The 17807-nt window shown below is 43.3% G+C and overlaps 1 protein-coding gene across 6 annotated transcripts in view; it reads right to left on the reverse strand.

Moving 5' to 3' along the window:
* Nf2 (NF2, moesin-ezrin-radixin like (MERLIN) tumor suppressor) overlaps positions 1-17807 on the reverse strand; it is an 83370-nt gene that overhangs the window by 49160 nt on the left and 16403 nt on the right. For all 6 annotated transcript variants that reach the window (NM_013193.1, XM_006251188.5, XM_063272882.1 and 3 more), the window contains exons 2-4: positions 7410-7535; positions 5235-5357; positions 2920-3003 (exon numbers count right to left, since the gene is read on the reverse strand). In NM_013193.1, coding sequence (NP_037325.1) covers positions 2920-3003; positions 5235-5357; positions 7410-7535 — 333 coding nt within the window. The remainder of the gene's footprint in view (positions 1-2919; positions 3004-5234; positions 5358-7409; positions 7536-17807) is intronic.

Below are 17807 nucleotides of genomic sequence, written 5' to 3' on the forward strand. Positions count from 1 at the left end.
GTGTGCCATCTGCATGCAGGAACCCTCCCTCAAAGAGAGAAAAGAGCAGTGGGGTTACAGGCAGTTGTGAGCTGCAGATGCTGAGAGGCAAACAGGTCCGAGTCAAGAACAGTGAGCACTCCTAACTGCTGGGCCACCTCCAACTCTATCTTCCACTCTTCTTTCCTTCCTTCTGAATGTTAAGAGTTCACAGGCAGCAGCAAGACTCATAAATACTATCCTATTGTCTTCTAGTAATTTTCAGTAACAACATATTTCAGAAAGAAAGGAAAACACATTTGAAACACTAAATTGTTTATATAAGATCCAACAGGTGGCTTAAAAATTGCAAGATTGATTCACTTATCATGTGATTCGTACATCCTTTTGATTCTAGCATAACTCAAACTTGAACCAAGACATGTGGTTCTTGTTAACTGAACCAGTGATTAAATTTATTTATATTTACACCTTGAAGTTAATGGTTTCTTTATGGTTTGGAGTTAAGTGTGTCTTTATCATTTCAACAGCTGAAATCCTGTAATGAATGCATTTGCATATAATTACATTCCATGTGTTAATGAGTTCAATCCCATTTCCCCTCCATATTTCTACAGTTTCTGTTTCAAAAGGGTTGGGCAGAAAATAAACTGTACATAAGAGAAGAAGACAGTATGGCTTACTGAAGTTCAGAGAAAGTTCTTTTATCTTGTAAACAAAACTAGAATTTAGTGAAAGTTAATGCCTGATCCCCACAGACCTCACTAGACAGTGAGGGGCAGGAGCACAGTGCTGGGTCAGGCAGCCCAGACACCTAGGTTTCCAGCCTGGCTCTACCCTCCCTCCAACCCAGTCTGCTTCGCTCTTCATGAAGAGGCAGGTAAAGCATTTGCTTCACATGTGTGAGGCTTTGGGTTCAGTCCCCTGCCAGGAAAACAAAACCAAACAAAAAGCAGTCCACACCTTCCACACACATACTTATGCACATTCCCACACATAGACTTATACACAGAGATAATGTAAAAGGACTGTGACTCTGAAAAAAAAATCAGTCATCTCTTCTAACCTTTAATCTTGTCACCAGGAAAACAAGCTTGTACAACCCTTGGCTTCCAGAAAATACTACACAGAGTATCTTCTGAAACAGTCTGTTGAACTTTGTTAGACAAAGAGGTTGCCTACCCTAAAGACCCTCCTACTATTAAGCAGAAGTCCAAGAGAAACTGGTAACAGTTACAGTAAGCCCTGGCTTCCCGAATGCAAACAGGGTCTTTCTCTTTATCTGCAGCTCGTGGGGACCTGACTAGACGTCTGCCTAGTATTAAAGGTGTGCACTACCACACCCAGCCCAGATACAGACTTTAAAAGATAGATTACCTTTATTTGTAAGACTCCTAAATTTGACACCGGAAAAAATAGAGCACCCGCCTCCATATGAACCACATATGTTGTCTGTGAATCACTTTCATCTCTAAATTGGCAGAAGCCAAATAAGTAGGGCTTTCCTACAGTGAAATCTGTTCAAGCAAACATCTGCTGGTTCCTTGAAAAATGATCTACACCCTTCTGCCCCCACACAGGTGGCCTTTGAATTGGTGACCCAAAACCTTTGAGACTGAGATAGTAGTACCCTTGAGAGTTTGAGTCAGACAGGAGAAAGCATGCAGGAAGGGGTCAACCCTGGGGCATGTACATGGATCTAACAAAAAAGAGGATGACTGTTTCGTCACCACCAGGACTGAAAGGACGCCTCTGTCCTTTTACTAATATTCTTGATCAAAACATAAAAGGAGCATATGCTGTACTTGAACCACTGCCCATTTTCTGTTTTCTCAATTACTCCTTTTTCAAGGGAGGCATAAAATACTATTCTAAAGCCATAGACTCTGCCTCTAGCTTTACCTGTGAAGGTACCAATGACCTTGGAGAATCACCAAGGGCAGGAGTTGCTCCAGTGCCTGAATCTGACAGCTAACAAGCCCCATGTTCCATCCCAGTGACTACTCAGCAGACTAATGAGTCATCACATGATTAAACTCACTGTGCTTCTACTGGCCTGACCAGCAGACACATTTCAAAACCCATTTCCCAAGCCAAATGACAAGCAAGTCATTCCTAGTTTTGATCTGAAGTTGCATTAAAAATGTGATTGAGGCGGGTTGGGGATTTAGCTCAGTGGTAGAGCACTTGCCTAGCAAGCGCAAGGCCCTGGGTTCGGTCCCCAGCTCCGAAAAAAAGAAAAAAAAAAAAAGTGATTGAGGTAGGAAATCCAAGGGTCATGAAACACTCTTGCTCAAACTCTATCCGACCTTATAAGATGGGACGAAAACCCAATACTCAAAGATGCTCCTCTCCCACAACTCCTGGTCTGCTGTCTATGCAAAAATGAATGATTTTAGGCTAATGAGACAGCATCACTGGCCCAGCAGGCTCAGCAGAACCAGCTCCTGCAGTATTTAGCCACACACACAAAACATGCCCACCAGGACCTCCCCAGGAGTGTGGTTTCTAAGAACGTAGTCTCTGGAAAGATGAGTTTGGATGGAGGATCTGGGTCTTTCTGACCTAAAGGCCTCATTTGATCATAATTAGAGACCATAAATTCACTTTTCCTGACTAATAGAATGAAGCTGATGTGATGAATTTAATGAGCCACATGTGCACAATGAGATTACACAGAAAAGCCATCTTTTTAAATGAATTCACTTAGAATGAATTGTAAGTCGTTAGAATGATATGCTTGTCACATAGTACACAACACATATGCACATATACGAAATATACAGACACTGAGGCAGCAACAATAGATGGCCAAGTCTCATGGCATCTCATTTTTGGAGGCAAGTCGTTCTGAAGTTCCCCAAATTCAAAGCTGTGGAAGTCTGTATCCATCCTGTGGAGTTAATATTGAAGAGGAAGAGCACACGTCTTTGCACCCACCTTGGCCTGAACAGCATATGACGCCAAGAGCACGGACGCCTCAGGAGGGCAATAGACCTTTTCATCCAAAATCTGCTTCTTCACCTGAAAGGGGAAATGAGGGAGATAGGCAATGGCATGTGTGGATGACAGCAGATGGCTACAGGGTATTCTAAATGAGGGCTGCCAAAGCAGTCTGTTAATGATTTCCTGACAAAGGGAACTTTATTTTAATGTTGCAGACCAGTTGAGAGTTCAGCCACTAAGAAGCTTTCAGTAAGACAGCTGCACAAAAGTCAGTAAGATCTGCTTGCCAGGCAGTGTTAGTGTTAGATCCCAGCACTGGGGAGACACAGGCAGAGGCAGGTGAATCTCTGAGGTCAAGGCCAGCCTGGTCTTCATAGTGAGTTCCAGCCAGCCAGGGCTACACAAAGAAACACTGTCTCAAAAAACCAAACCAAACCAAACAAACAAACAACAATAACAACAAAAACCTCTCCCCCAGGTCCCCCCAAAAAGATCTGTTTGATTACAGCAGAGACTGACAAGGTGGCTATGACAAGAGCTGCGGGTCACTGCACTTTATCAGTGTTGGCCCCTGTGCACGCACTCACAGTACTGCAGGAGATAGAATGTACTTTCAAATCTTCATACAAGACAAAAGTCACCAAGGCTACTAAATTATGACTGTAGAAAAAAGTCATCACTTCCAATGTGCTGCTCTAAGGAAAAAGGAAGCAATAAAATTTGATCGATTCAACTTTTAAGTACACATGAGGCTCAGGAAATATAATTCCTAAGCCATAATGTTGAGTTAACATATCTCATTACAACTAATTTCTTACAGTGGTGCAGTGTGTATTGTTCCAGACACAAGGACAAGAAGGCCGCATGAAGTAGGGGTACACTAACAAAGCCAACCGTCTTTTCAGATTCACAGTAGTAAATGTTGCCTTGCTTGGTCACAAAAACAATCTAACATTTCAATCTGAAGGAAAATCAAGTCAAAGTCACAAGAGGGACAGGTGCTGCCTCAAGTACTCACAAGAAAGCCATTTTTATAACACTAAGGTAGTCTGGTCTCATGTAGCTTAAGCTTGTCTTGAGGTCTCTGTATAACAGAAGATGACCCTGAACATCTGACTCTCCTGTGGACTACAAAAGCACACTATGTTCTGCTTACACAGTGCTGGGGTTGGAACCCAAGGCTTCATGAATACAAGGAAAGCGTTTTATCAAGAGCTACAGCCCAACCCCCAAAGGATCTTTATGTGGCTTCAGTCACACACACAATTTTCCCCAGGCTTTAAAGCCAAGAAAAAATGAAAGCCAAGCTGTTCTGAAGCAGTGAAACCTTCAAATCTCCTAGTTTCTTTACAAAGAGATAAAAAAGCAACCATAACACAAAAACAATCTGAAAGGGCTACCTTTTAACCTAAAACACACACAGAGATCTCTTTGGTGAAAGAAACTATTTGACCAGGCATGGGGGCACATATTATAATCCCTGCATTTGGGAAGCTGAGGGAAAAGGATCGTAAGCTCAAGGCCAGCCTTGGCAGTGTAGTTAAACAACATTATTTGGAGGGTAATATTACATTTCACATGCTGTATCATGAACACAGTACACAGAGATTCCAGAGTACAAAGACTGTGTAAAAGATCACAGACGGACTTCTGGGGAATCAATGTAATTAATGGCCTGTTACAATCCTCAACATCCGGGACAGTGGGCATTTTAAGGCACATGAGCAGCATGCCAGTCACTACAGCCAGCCATGAAGCTCAACCATAGCTGAAGAATACCGAGTGCATTTCAGGGAGCCTGTCTTTAGCGGCTGGCATTCCAGTACAGGAGGAAAGGAAGCACATACCCAGAGTAGCAGAGCAGGCTGAATGAAACACCTTAGGTGAGGGACAGACCGAGAGGCACTGCTATTCAGAAGCCCTGCCTCTATGACCCAGATCCTGAACTTTAAAGGAACTCTTGCTAAGCACCTGGGCTTTTCTTTATAACGTCAGAAATCTTTGAAGTTAGCTAGAAGAAATAGGAGTCCGTCTTCACGGAGGGTTTATCCTGGGTCTCTGTCTATTCTTCATCATCACACCTCAGCGGTCTCATCTGACACCAATCCTCATTGCTCGGCCAGTTCTACTCTGAAGATTTTTTTCCATTACTGAACCAAAGGACTATTTGGAGGCAGAACATTTTCTGCCGTGTGGAAGTGTTTGTGGTTAATTCCAAGGGGTTGCCCTGGTCTGCTTCTGAAACCATACCTGAACTGGTCCTCTTGGAATGGAGGGAGGAGGGAGGGGAGATAGCACGGCTAGTGTACCTGTAAGAAAAATAAGTGCTGCGTGATCTCCTGGACTAGCTCCTCCTCAGCATTTTCAGGATAAAATTTGGCCAGGAAATGAAAGGTAACTGGTTCTTCCTTCGAAACATCGTGATCCAACACCTGCAGAATCGCAGAGCAAAAGACATGCTGTGCTGGCTCTCTTCTTCATGTACTGCCTTCAAAGCATGCTTTGCAGGGAAGGCAGAAAATCCCTTCCCCTGTGACATTCCTAAAGGCTGTGTTTCTACAGTTGGAAGCATTCACAGAGCCAACCGTAGCAGGATACAATATCTACTTCACATAGGGGTTCTGAACCAAATCAATCAATAACTCACCGGGTGAGCGGAGCTGCAGTGACAGCACCAGGATTCTCAAAACCACAGAAAATAGTTACAAACTAGAAACCATAACTCAAAGATCTTGGGCATTATCATTTATGGAAGACTGAAGATTTAAAAAAAAAATCAGAAACAACATCTTCCTTTATTCTTTTTTTCTTACTGCCCACTCTAATAGGTTCCACTGGAATACAGCTTAAACACAGTAAACTAGGTTTCTGTGAGATCATTTACATGTTATGAATACTAGGAGTGAAACATATCCATCATCACAATGCTTTGTTCCTGGAATCTTCCAGAGATGTCCACAAAATGCTTGCAGTGCAGTAAATAAACCACCGTCCGCCTTTAATCTTCTAACAATCCCACCCACCCCCTGAAAAGTTTGGACCATCTGGTCTCCAGAGTGAATTTCATTTCAGGACATAAACATGCAGCCAGGCTCCATGAACATGTGTCATAATTCATTTCCTTTGAGCAGCAGGTTCTATGACTCCTGATGCCCCCATCTAATATCCATTTGGCTAACACTCAGGTATGATTTAAAATTCACTTTGCTGAGAATCATAAAAAGATACAGAAAGCTTTCCCGTCGCTGATATATAACTCCCCACGTGCCTGCCCAAATTTCGGTGGCAGTCCCCAAGGGATTTAAAATAAACCTAATCTAGGTTGCTCTCCTAGACACTGGCTCTTTGTGGCACTGAGTTTCTTGTCACTGGAGTGACAATTTGAAACTGACAACCAACAGGAGTTCTAAACGTGAAGGAGTTCACCACGTATATGCTGTGAACACAATCTGAATACCTCACTGAATACTAGTAAGACAAGAGACTTTTGTTGGTCATCATATTATGCAGTGGATAACTTTGGGGGTAACACTGATAGCAGTAACATTTAGGGTCAGAGTTAGACATGAACTGACCTTGGGAATCAGGGGTCCTCAGGCCCTGTTCTCCAGCAGTCTTCACTGTTGGGTAGCCAGGAAAATGGATGGGCATGTCTCTGTGTGAGGATATGAACCCCTTAAAGGGCAGCTTCCTTAAGTCATATCCATTCCAAATCACCTTCAGTTTGCTAGAAACCTAGATTTCTTTTTTTTTTTTTTTTTTTTTTTTTTTTTTTGGTTCTTTTTTTTCGGAGCTGGGGACCGAACCCAGGGCCTTGCGCTTTCTAGGCAAGCGCTCTACCACTGAGCTAAATCCCCAACCCCAAACCTTTCCATACTTAAGAAGCTGCAGAGAGGGGTTGGGGATTCAGCTCAGTGGTAGAGCGCTTGCCTAGCAAGCGCAAGGCCCTGAGTTCGGTCCCCAGCTCCGAAAAAAAGAAAAGAAAAAAAAAAAAAAAAAAAAAAAGAAGCCACAGAGAATTCTGAGGAAGAAGCTCATTCCCCTTCATCTCTGGCTCTTTATTCCTTATTAATGGGTAAGTCAGTAGGATCCTGATGTTCTCAAAGACTTGTTAAAAAACAAAAACCAGGAAAATAAATAAATTATATGAAAATGAAAAAAAAAAAAACAACTGGAAAGAACAAGAGCCCTAGGAAAATGTCCTTCAGACATAAATTGCTGTCGTTGTTTTAAAGTACAAAGACAGTGGTAATGTCATCCATAAAACCTAACTGGTGGTTCAATATCCGAGGCTGTGGAGGACAGACAGGCCCATAGGACCTGTTTTCTACATACATGACTTCATTTAAAAAATTGTTCCTTTTTTTGCCACGTCCTTGTCTCACCTCAACAATGAGGTAAGTGCATGCTCAGGAAAAAACAAACAAACAGACAACCAGAAAGCACGAGCCTCCCCCACTGGCTTCCCCGAGATCTAGCCCAACCTTCTTGTCCATTTTGAGCCAGGCCACCGTGTCCTTGATTGTATACTGCAGTCCAAAGAACCAGGTCTCCCGAAGCCCCAGCGTCCGGCATACCAAATCAAACAGGTCCTTCCCTTTCCACTTCATCTGCAATAGAGCAAAGCAACAGGGAAGGATGCTGTGAGCAAAAATCATAATCAGCTCACACACACAACTGTTCTCAGTACTCTCCTGTCACCAAAATGGCTGATGAACACTAAATTCCCAAATAATTTTAATGCTTCCCACACAAAACCATGAGTGGGAAAATACCAATTAGAGCTTAATGGTTTAATTGCAGCGGAGCACACACAATATCTCCTTGGACAGTTCCATAAGATCTCAATATCCCTGGAGCTGCTAATTCAGGAAACCTGGTAAATAAGCAGCCTCATTTAGGAGAGGCGAGCCTCCCAAATTAGCCCAGGAAGATGGTGAGTTTGTGAGACACTAACTCCCTTGAGATTTTTTTTTTTTTTTGCTGATTTTTGTTTTAAATCGTGACTCTGTCTTTTGATAAAAGGTTAAGTATTTTTTTAACTTAAAAAGCTAGTATTACTAAGAAAAAAATTAAATATGTGGAAACTGTGACAAAGTCACAAATTGTAGAACAGAAGAACATGAGAGACTCATAGGCCAACTGCAGGTCTCTATCAGGATGCTTCATTAGACCCAAGCAGTTGCTCATGTCACAAAGAACAATTCTAAACATTCAGTGTTCAAACCCACACAATGAAAAAACACAAATATACTATGGTATGTCTACTCCATAGCCTCACTTTCAAAAGGACTTGAAGAATCGCTGCTAAACCTTTTCTTTGCTACTCAAGGGTGAAGCTGGAAAAAGCAAGCTCAAACATCTTCGTCGGTAAGAGGACGCAGGGCAGCTGAGTGAGTGAAGCCACTAGTTTTTCCTTTATCACTTAGCCACTGTTGGTTACTCATTCCAATTACCCCCATGCCATGCCTCAGATAACATTCAACACCGCCTGAGCACAGTTATGATCATATGAAACACATGCATGACTAACCAAGATTCAAATGTAAGGGAATGACGGAATCATCTGACGTCAGAAGCATCTGCTTCTTTCCCGCCCCCATTAGAAAACCTCTACCGACTGGGACATAGCTCAATCAGTGAAGAGCTTGTCACACTAGCATGAGAGCCTGAGTTTGATCCCAGCACTCATGGAGAGTTGGTTGTGGTGGCCCTTGCTTGTAATCCCAGCATGGAAGGAGTGGAGTGGGGTGGGGTAAGGGGTGGCACACTTGCCTAATAAAGGAACTCAAGGCCCAGTGGGCATCTAGCTTAAAGCGTGGAGGGGGGCACGAAATTGCTCTCTGAATAAGGACTCTTGCTGTCAAGTCTGACCACCTCCTCCCATATGATAGAGGATGAGAATTGACTGCCCAGGCTGCTCTCCGACCCACATACGGGGGGGAGGGGGCGGGGAGCAGACAGAGACAGAGACAGAGAGAAACAAAGAAGTAAAATTAGAAGCATGAAGTGGCTCAGCGGTTAGGAGCACTGACTGCTCTTCCAGAGGTCCTGAGTTCAAATCCCAGCAACCACATGGTGGCTCACAACCATCTGTAATGGGATCTGATGCCTTCTTCTGGTGTGTCTGAAGACAGTGAACTCACATCTGAAGATAGTATACTCAGATACATTAAATAAATAAACTAAAAAAACAAAACAAAACTAAAGCAGCACAAACAAGGTGAGGAAGCAGAGGCTGACCTCAATGCTTGTGTGCTCAGAGGACAACATGGTTTTCTCCTTCCACCTTTCTACATACAAGCTTGTATGGTAAGCACCTTTGCCCACCAGCCATGCCTACCCCTTTACCACCCCACCCCAAGTGCTAGGGATCAAACTCAGGGTCTGTACATCTTAGGCAAGTATCCTACTACTGTGCCACACACCCAGTTCCAGTCTATTTTTAATAGATGTGAATGAACAGTCCTTTGCAGATAAATCAACAGGAGAGGCCATCTCTCTGTTTGCAGCCAGAATCAGCAACCCAAATGGTAGAACACCAAGACCTCGGCACGTAAGTGGTTTACTGACTTTGGTCTTTTGCCAAGCAAGGCACTTATACTATCTATTCTGTAACCTTAGCCCCACGCCCTCTCTGACTATAATGAGGTCCCTAGAATACCTTAATGATATAAATCTTTAGAATAGGAAAAAATAAATGAGTTTTATTTTAAATCCCAACTGCTCTCCCCCTTTTACAATGCCAGGTGATAGACGCACCCATTTAACAACTGGACAGAGAGGTTCTTTAATCCTTGGAAGGGAGCTGGAGAGATGGCTCAGCGGTTAAGAGCACTGACTGCGCTTCCAGAGGTCCTGAGTTCAATTCCCAGCAACTACATGGTGGCTCACAACCATCTGTAATAGGATTTGATGCCCTCTTCTGGTGTGTCTAAAGACAGCGACAGTGTATATAATAAAGACTTGAGGGGTTGGGGATTTAGCTCAGTGGTAGAGCGCTTGCCTAGGAAGCGCAAGGCCCTGGGTTCGGTCCCCAGCTCCAAAAAAAAGAACCAAAAAAAAAAAAAAAAAGACTTGATAAAAATCATTAAAAAAAGAAAAATCCTTGGAAGGTCTTAATTCCTACAAGCAGATTTAACTAAGGAAGTTATTCTGGAAAACGGGAAGCTTCAGGATGCTGACTGTCCTCTTGTCTCTATTCTAAGCAGGACACAGTATATAAATTATAAATGCCTACCTTGCCACAAGATAATGTGCCACTAAAGGACAGGCGTTAACTTGAAGAAGTTAAATATCCAAGGGCCAAGAAGATCAGGACATCACTTCTGATCCACCGTAACTCAGCGCCATGGCCAGGCCAGGTCTTGGCACAAAGGGCTGCCAACAAGCAGGCTGAGCAGAGAGAGGACTGTAAGGAGAGCTCCCAAGGGGACAGTGAATGAGACTGCATCCTGGAGAGCTGCAAACCTTAACATACTACTGTACTAACTTATCCTGTATGCGCCACTACTTCTTTGTTTTTAAAAATGCAGACCTATTTTTGTTAAATGCAAAAAGACAATGTCTTTGCCCCCATGGAGCTTGCAATAAAGTGAAGAGGAACAATTCTCAGAACAATTCAGAATGCCCTACTTACATTTTTTCCTACTTATATTTTGACATCGTGCAAAGGATCATGGACTGTCAGAACTAAAATGAGCCTCAGCACCCACCCACTGTGAACTCCTGCCCTTGGTGTAAGCCTGAGCAACTGAGCCACCAATTGGCCCTTCTTCTCATGGTGATCCAAGGTAGGCAAACCCCTAGTCTCACACTGTGTGACCCAGTTCTGTGATCTCCAAATCTTTTGTCCCTACCTGGACAACTAAGTGAACAATACTGAAACAATACAGAGAGACTCAAAACAACAAGAACAATAAAAACAAAACAGATCTACAAGTTTTCTGTTTGGTTAATCTTCACATGTTACCCTATAAACGGTCATGCTTTTCAACACGTTCTTTCTCAAATGCATGAGGTTTCCTTTACTTTCCTTATGTGAATTTCCGTTTCTGCACACATAAGAACTGTTGGCCGGAGGTGGTCTAGAGAGTTGTCAAGTTCCTGTAGAAGGGAGGCTCGGCTCTCTGGGTACAAGCTGACTTGGCTGAGCATGATAATTTTTCTGTCTGGTACCGCACTATGCTGACGCTCAGATGACTCACTGTCATCTGAAGGTCTCTGTAGACTGTAGGCACCTCTAACTAGGAGCGGCATTAGTCATCATCCCCGGTGACCAATGGAGACTACAGAGTACACAAGACACATCCTATAGCAGCTGTCTAATATGACTGACTAGGTCATGTTAAAACCCAAGGCTCAGAGGCTTAGACCATAGCCCATATAACCATTCCTTCTCCAACTGTACAGTGAACACACATTGTGTCCGAGGACAGTCCAAGGTACAGAGAACCAACAGGTAACAAGGGACAAGTCTGCACTTTGTAGTTTTGAGCAGAAGTCAGTCAAGAACAGATGATCAACACAGTGAACAACACTGAAACACTTGATATGACAGGGATACCCAGGGACTGTTGGGACTCCTAAGAAAGAAATTCCCTTTTCACAGAAATGACATGGTAGAAAATAGAAGCCAAGAGCAAGATTGGGTTTGGAGAAGATGATAGCAAGAAAGGGTGTTGCATCGGTCCCCAGCTCCGAAAAAAAAGAACCAAAAAAAAAAAAAAAAAAGAAAGGGTGTTGCAGAGAGAACAGTTTATACAAAGGTCTAGAACAAAAACGGGTCCTTAGGAGAAATGAAATATTTTAGTTTTATTGGAAAATACTTCTGAATTTACAAAAGAACCAAAGTAACCAGTGAAATGGTTCAAAGGTCAAGGCACCCTGCCACCAAGCTTGACCATCTGAGTTTGATCCTCAGGACCTACTAGTGGCAAGAGAAAAGAGTTTTTCTCTTAAAGCCCAGGAAACCTGAGGGAAGTGGTCTTCTCTGAGGAGACATACTGGCTGAGCAGAGTCTTGTGGTCAAAATGTCATGCCAGCCTGGAGGCACCTATGTCTGCACTTGGGATACACATGGATACACACACACACACACACACACACACACACACACACACACACACACAATCAGATATGAAAAAAATGAGAACTAAACTACTGGCAGACCTGTAATCCTAGCACTCAAGAAGCTGAAGTAGGAGGACTGTGTTCAATGTCAGCCTGAGTGCTATAGTAAGACTCAAAAAAAACAAAAACAAGGGACAGGCATGGGGTGTAATAGTCCATGCCTTTAATCCCAGCACTTGAGAGGCAGGCAGATCTACACAGTGAATTCCAATTCAGCCAAGACTACATAGTGTAGTCTCAAAAAAATCAACAAAACAACAAAATCCTCAGCATCTAAACAAGATGTTTTTTCAACTGTCTAACTCTACTGGTGGCATCTAATCCACAGAATCCAGAAGATACTCTGGTGACTATTCCTCTAGGCTCCTAAGGATAGAACACAACCGGTACTATTCTAGACATACAGAAGGCAAGTTAAATCAGTACACAAGTTGGATACCTCAAGATATCAGGGTTTCTGGGGTTGGCAATTTAGCTCAGTGGTAGAGTGCTTGCCTAGCAAGCACAAGGCCCTGGGTTCAGTCCCCAGCTCCGAAAAAAAAGAAAAAAAAAAAAAATCAGGGCTTCTTTCCAGGAACCAGGCAAAAAGGTATAGATAAGTGACTTATCTGCCACCAGTATTTATCTCAAGTGCTGTTGCTGTGTGACCTTGGGCAAGTTATTGACTTCCTTATGCTTTAACAAGAAGAATAAGCAGAACCTGTCTTGGCAGATTGATCTAAGGATTAAGTATATTCATACATTGAAAAAGACTAAGACAGTGCTGGGCCCGGAGCAAATAAACACTCAATAAGGGGTAGCCCTTGTTAATTCTCACTCTGCCTCCCTCCTTTGATTCTTAAGTGGTGTGCTGCTTAAAGCCTCCCAGCCCCACTTCATACCACAGTGATGGATGACAGATGGGAAAGGGTACCCAATTCTCATCGAACTAACCACACTATCACTCACTTGACAACATTTATTGAGCACCCACTACATCCTAGTCTTTGTGCTCAGCACAGGAGATTAATGATGAATCCAGGACAAGATGCAGTCCCTGTTCCTTTCTGACAGGGAGACAGGTAAATGGATAAGGAAAAACGAATCTGCTACGTGGTAACAGAACAGGCTGTTGTGGGAACACAAGTCAAGCCTAGGAGGCTTGAGGGAGGGGGGCTTCATTGAGGAGACACTGGCTGAGCTGGGTCTCGTGGAGAAAGCTGACAAAAGGAAGGTCATGCCAGCTTGAAGGAACAGTGTGTCTACTTGGGTCCAAGCTGTTGCAAAGTAAAGGAATGCTCTCTGTACTTTTCTAGGATATGACAAACAGCATGGTTTCCAATCTGTAGCACTGAATGTTCAATGCAGGGCTGAATATGTAGCTTTGGCCTGGTCCATGTGACAATTCTCATTCTGCACTGACCTGGGACCAGGCTGTGTCAGGGCGCTAGATCAAAGCAGAGATGCATTTAACAATAGCAGGAGTAGAAGCTAGGATGAATGGGCTGTGTCTCCTATTTATTTTCCTATTAAAACATTCCTAGCCAGGGCTTGATGACACAAGCCCTATAATCTCAGCCCTTTGGGAAGATGGACACAAATTTCTGGGCTAGCCTGTACTGTGGAACAAAAAAACAGTGTTTCTAACCCCTGATGACACACAGCCTTTCAGAACTACATTTATATTATGACAGACCTTTCTCTTTCTTTGTTACGTTTTGGTTTATTTGTATATACACATATGTGAATGCATATGGTCAGAGAACAATTCGTTAAGTTCTTTCTTTTTACCATGTGGGCCCCAAAATTTTTGAATTGAGATCATCATACTTGGTGGCAAGTACCTTTACCTGCCAAATAAATCATCCTGGTGGCACTAGATGGCCCTACGGACTTTTAAAATAATCTCTAAATTACATTTATTTGGGGAGGGGTGCGCACGCACGCGCACGCACGCGCGCGCGCACACACACACACACACACACACACACACACACACACACACACGAGGAGGTCAAAGGACAGCTTAGCTTAGGGAGTTGGTTCTCTCCTTCCACCATGTGCACCCTAGTGACCAAATTCAGATCATCAGGGGGATTGGAGAGATGGCTCAGCAGTAAAGAGCACTTGCTGCTCTTGTAAAGGACACAGGTTGTGTTATCAGCACCCACATGGCAGCTCAGCTCACGACTGTCCTTAACTCCAATTTCAAGAGATGCTGACACTCTTTTCTGACTGTGAACAGCATATATACATGCAGTGCACGTACAACACATGCAAGCAAAACATGCATACACACAAAATAAAAATTAATAAAAAAAAAATGTTCAGGTTGTGAAGGAACTCTAACCACTGAAAATCTTGCCAGTCCTGTATGCAGGGAGCTGAGGAAGCATGAAATGAGTGAACATGCAAATAGCAGATGAACTCTTGAGTATGCATTGTTAACATGGCCATGCCTATCAAGGATCAATACCTCAGACCCACTGCAATTTGGGAAAGCCTTCCCACAGTTGTGAGGCTTACAATTCAAAGCCTTCCTCTATTCCAAATACCAATATTTTAAAATGATTGACCAGTGTATGCAAAACCTAGCAACTACAGTTTCCTCCCCCTGGATATGGCCAGCCTCAGACTTCTTGTCTCCAGGCATGTCCCACAGACTAGCCACTCACCCTGTGCTGCACATAAACGCAGAGTCTGTCACACTCAGCGCAGTGCCATCAGAGCACACACAGCCATGCACCCCAGCCTCTCTGTGCATCTTGACCGTTTCTTTAGTGTCTGTCCTTTCTTTATTCCCTCACCACCCCTGCTCAAGTCGAGGAGCCAAGCTGTGTAGTGTGTGGTGTTTGTAGGCTTTTTTTTAAGTATAGGTGTATCATCTTTTCTGAACAGTTCGTCAAAAATAGAACAGTCTCTGGTTTTCCTGAGGTGTACATTTAAACCTATCTCTTTCCATCTGGCTAAAGTGTTCAACTTCTGCAGCCTTCTTCCCCGGTCTTAACTAGAGAAGAGGAAAAGGCTGAGGCAGGCATTCACTTTGCACAAGGAAGGAGGGTGCTTTGCAAAAAAAGAAAGAAAGGCACAAAAGAGTGGAAAACCAGCCTCATTAGGTAGACACATGCCCTCTGCAGGCCTCCTATCCTTACAGTGCTCTCCAGGCAGAGGGGCTGGAAGGAGGGCCTTGGGAAGCTGCAGGGCTACGGCTGTTATGGTAACAGGCCACAGTGTGATGTCATGGATATATATTGCGCCTGCATCAAAGACAGATGTGTATGAACTTTATAAACAGGACTAAGTGCTGTCGGCTTGTTATTTTTTATAGGCATTAGATTTACAAGCTTTACCCAGAGTGAAGCACTTGTCATTTATCAACTTTAGAATGTTTTAAGTAAATAGCACTGAACACTCACCCTCCACTGCGGGAACATAGCTAGAATGCAGCACTTTTCAGTTACAGGAAGCAAATGGCACCAATAACCGGGGAGTTGATTGGAGTCTATTAGCCGGGACAACCATCTCACCAGTTGGCCAGGGTTTTATGAAATCCTGACACTGCCATTTGTTTTCTGACTTTGTCAGTCTCGACGCTGCATTTTTCTTTTCTCTGATAGCACTGTGCAGCCCCTGACAATCAAACTCCTTGTACACACTGATACTACATTGCAGGATGAGAGGAAACTAGGCCACAGGTTGAGGAAAGGCCACAGCAAAACAAGGGTTCAACTCTGGAAGTAAGCCCAACTGGGATGCTAGATGTGAATGGCAAAGAATTAGAACCCACAGAACACCTCAGAGTTTACACACAACTCGGAACTGGAAAGAACCAGGATAAAGGCTTTCACAAACATGAAGGTGGGCCATCAGCCAGCAGCCACACAGTGCGCCTGTTTAGCTATTGATATGAGAGAGAGAGAGAGAGAGAGAGAGAGAGAGAGAGAGAGAGAGAAGCGGAACCAGAGAACCCATTTGGTTATCAGATCCTTCCAATTAGCTCACAAGCTGCTCTGGCATTTACCATAAGAACTGCAGAAAGGTTAGATTCCTTACAGAGAGTGTGACAGAAGGACTGGGCTTCTCTGGCTCAGGGCCTGTGCCCCGTGTGTGCCATTACTTCAGAAATGGAAAGCTCAAGATGAATGTGATTCTCTTCTCCACGTTTATCCACAACAGACGTTTATAGTCATAAATAGCCTATGAGAATAAATTTAAAGAAGGCTTGTGAATTTAAGATGTTGGTATAAGAGTCAAGTCTTAATACAACTTTTATTTATTTATCTGGTTTGAAAAAAAAGAGAGAGATTGCAACAGCCATTTTGGCATACAGCATTAATTTCAGTACATGGAGGCAGAGAGCCAAGCAGATCTCTAAGTGTCTGTTTCAGGCCAGAACACACACACACACACACACACACACACACACACACACACAGAGAGAGAGAGAGAGAGAGAGAGAGAGAGAGAGAGAGAGAGAGACCGACCAACCAGGTGGTGCACTCCTTATAAATCCTGTGAGGTAGGAAGATTTGTTCTATATAGCAATTTGTAGGCCAGTCAAAGCTGCAAAGCAACACCATCTCAAAAAATCAAAAGCCAAAACGAACACACACAATGGAGAGTTATTAGGGGCCAGGAGTGCAACTCGGTGGACATAAGCATATCAATCCCCAGCAACCTGCTCCCTAACATTATACAGATAACTTGCTATGTGATAGGTGAAAAATGAACTTCATTAAAATCTGGTTAATCAAAGAAAAATACAAAAGGAGTAAGACTATACCACAAAAGTAGGGTTTTCCTGTCCCTTGAATTTAAACTACAAAAACAGCCCGCATTTTGGTCTTGCAACTAAGGGACACATCCCTTCATGTGGACATTACTACTCACCATAGGGAACAAGGAATCCTACAAATAGAAACAAGAACAAAACAGAAAATCTGATTTGCTCTGGCTGCTCTGCAGTCCTGAAGCCTATATCCCTTATCACAAGCTAAAACTCTCTCTTTGCAGAAAAAAAAAAAAAGACAATTTTAAAAATTCACCAATCTAGCCTGGTGGCTGTGGAGCATGCCTTTAATACTAGCTAGCACTTAAGGTAGGTGGATCTCTGTGAGTTCAAGGCCAGGCTGGTCTATAAAACGAGTTCAGGACAACTAGGACCAACTACATAGTGAAACCCTGTCTTAAAAACCAACCAAATAACCAAAAACAAACGAGCCTACTCCCAATCTCCTACCCTGTCAGGTTCTGCTATAATCAACTCTAGCAATTAATTTCTTCTTCCAGTCCTCCAATCATCTGTTATTGTGCTCAGTATATATAAACTATTTTTTTTTTTTTTGGAGCTGGGGACTATTTGCTGCAAGGCTTTCCAGCAATTGCATTTTCTCTCCTTCAACCAATTATCTGACCTTATTATAACTCAGTCTACACATACCCCAGTCAGCAAAGCTACATGCGTCTACACCTTTTTAAGAACTATTCAATTCTTTTCACCATCCACCCAAAATCATGCAAAAGTTAGTACGTATTTCACATATTGGAAAAATCAGCTTATCTTCTCCCAAGATTCCAGTCTTTTCTCCAGTTCTTCTACAGACCACCAATTCTTTAAAGCCAAGGGTATGCCGCACGCACGCACGCACGCACGCACACACGCACGCACACACGCACGCACACTCTTACTTTAAGTCTCTCAGAATATAAACAAGCGCTGCACAATCTGTGGACACTCCATAAGTGCTGTGGTTGGCTGGTGATGCTGATGA

Source organism: Rattus norvegicus, chromosome 14 (genome assembly GCF_036323735.1).
Source record: "Rattus norvegicus strain BN/NHsdMcwi chromosome 14, GRCr8, whole genome shotgun sequence".
Classification (NCBI taxonomy): domain Eukaryota; kingdom Metazoa; phylum Chordata; class Mammalia; order Rodentia; family Muridae; genus Rattus; species Rattus norvegicus.